The sequence below is a fragment of the Neophocaena asiaeorientalis genome, unplaced genomic scaffold, assembly GCF_003031525.2.
Source record: "Neophocaena asiaeorientalis asiaeorientalis breed wild unplaced genomic scaffold, Neophocaena_asiaeorientalis_V1.1 scaffold461, whole genome shotgun sequence".
In the NCBI taxonomy this organism is placed as follows: Eukaryota; Metazoa; Chordata; class Mammalia; order Artiodactyla; family Phocoenidae; genus Neophocaena; species Neophocaena asiaeorientalis.
In genome coordinates this window covers 3,219,569-3,221,277 of record NW_020173230.1, presented here as the reverse complement: position 1 = coordinate 3,221,277, position 1,709 = coordinate 3,219,569, and the positions used below count along the sequence as shown (strand labels likewise).

At 55.1% G+C, this 1,709-nt stretch overlaps 1 protein-coding gene across 1 annotated transcript in view; it reads right to left on the bottom strand.

Annotated features, from left to right (window-relative positions):
* The window catches only part of COL26A1 (collagen type XXVI alpha 1 chain), a 173,244-nt gene that overhangs the window by 15,188 nt on the left and 156,347 nt on the right, over positions 1 to 1,709 (bottom strand). Inside the window, exon 5 of the mRNA XM_024745284.1 lies at positions 1,296 to 1,452. Coding sequence (XP_024601052.1) covers positions 1,296 to 1,452 — 157 coding nt within the window. The remainder of the gene's footprint in view (positions 1 to 1,295; positions 1,453 to 1,709) is intronic.

Sequence of the window (1,709 nt, the reverse complement as noted above, 5' to 3'; positions counted from 1 at the left end):
TAACCCCACCCCTACACCCTGCCAGCCTCCAGAGACTACAGAATATCTGATGCTTCCCGGGCCCCCGGACTGGCTACTGGAGGCAACTCTCCCACTGCTGGGGGTCTACAGGCAGGGAAGGGGATGGAGCGTGCTCAGAGCTGAGTCTGGGCAGGAGTGCTAAGAAGCTGGGGGCTCAACCTGGGGACAGGAGGAGGGAAGGTGTCACCTGCAAGGAGCTCCAGTGGGTCCGAGAATCACTGAGTCAAAACGGCCCTGGATCGCTGGGTGACCCCAGGGGTCAATTTTCGGAGCCTCAGTTCTCTCCTCTGTAACCTGAGCTTTACGAGTTTACTGGAATGATTAGCAATGATATCTGTACAGACTAGGGTGATATAAAAATATTTAATAACTGGCACAGCACGGATACTGACCAGTCAGACGAGACCTCAGCCTTAAACCCTTGAGTTCAGCCACACAGGCAGTGCCAGCTTACTGCCCTGGGTAAAGCCCCAGCACTTCTCCTGGCACGTGGCAGGCATTCAACAATGCTGACTACCAGTATTACAGTTATTATTACTTTCTGCAGTCCCAGGGAGCAGAGCCCAAACCAATGGATAGAAACTGCAGAGAGAAAACATTTACCTCTGACTTCAAAGTGTGGTGGGAAGGGTGAAAACAACAGGTGAGTGGATGTCTTCCAACTTGGGTCAGAGAGTTCAGAGAGGATCCCCCAGAAGGGGGGCAGTCAGTAAGCTGCCCGTCGCTGGTGGTATGCAGGCAGGGGCCGCTGTAAAATTGGATGGAGCTGGGCTGGGGGCCTAAGTGCAGATGCTAAGGGGCAGCAGGGAAGTCAGTGAGCACAGTAGCTGGACTGTGAGGCAATAAGGAATGGTGAGGACTGCGGCAAACTGCAGACCTTGAACGGGGTCTGCAGGGGCAGCTGTGACTTAGCTGCAGCCAATTGTTTCTCTTTCTTTAAATTTTTTTTAAATATATATTTTTGGCCAAACCACACGGCATGTGGGATCTTGGTTCCCTGACCAGGGATCAAACCTGTGCCCCTTGCATTGGAAGTGTGGAGTCTTAACCACTGGACCACCAGGGAAGTCCCAGCCAATTGTTTCTATTAAGAGACGGCCAATCCCAATGGCCAGATCTTCCATTTTTCTAAGAGAAGCGAGAAATCCTGGTTTTTATGTGAAATCCCCCCAGGTTTTAAACATTAGCTCAGTTTTGCAAAATGCCACATGGGCATGTATGACCTCCTTGTGCAGGCCCTGGGAGGCCATGCCTCCCCTGTAGGCCTCACTCACCAGCCGGGCCCGTGGGCCTTCTCCTTTGGGGCCCGGGGTGGGCGAGAGGGAGGGCGTCAGGGAGGAAATCCTCGTTCCAGGGCGGTGGGGTGCTCTGGGGGGTCGGCAGGTCATTGTCTGGGCCTGAGGGCCGCTCTGCTGCTTCCAGAAGGAGAACCTGGGCCGAAAAAGGGCAGAGGGTCAGGCCCAGGCCAGGCCAGGGACACATGTGAATGGGAACGTGTGCCCCAGGAGACCAGCAGCTGCCCGCTGCTCTTGGGACCACCAGTCCCCTTGCTGGAATGTTCTCCCACCCCTGCCCCCCTCCCCTTCCCATTTCAGGAAGCCCTCCTGACCCTTGGGCTCAGGCAGGTCCCCTTTGGACACGTTCAGAGTCACCGTACTTTTCTCCTAGAGCGGCTGTCACTGGAATTA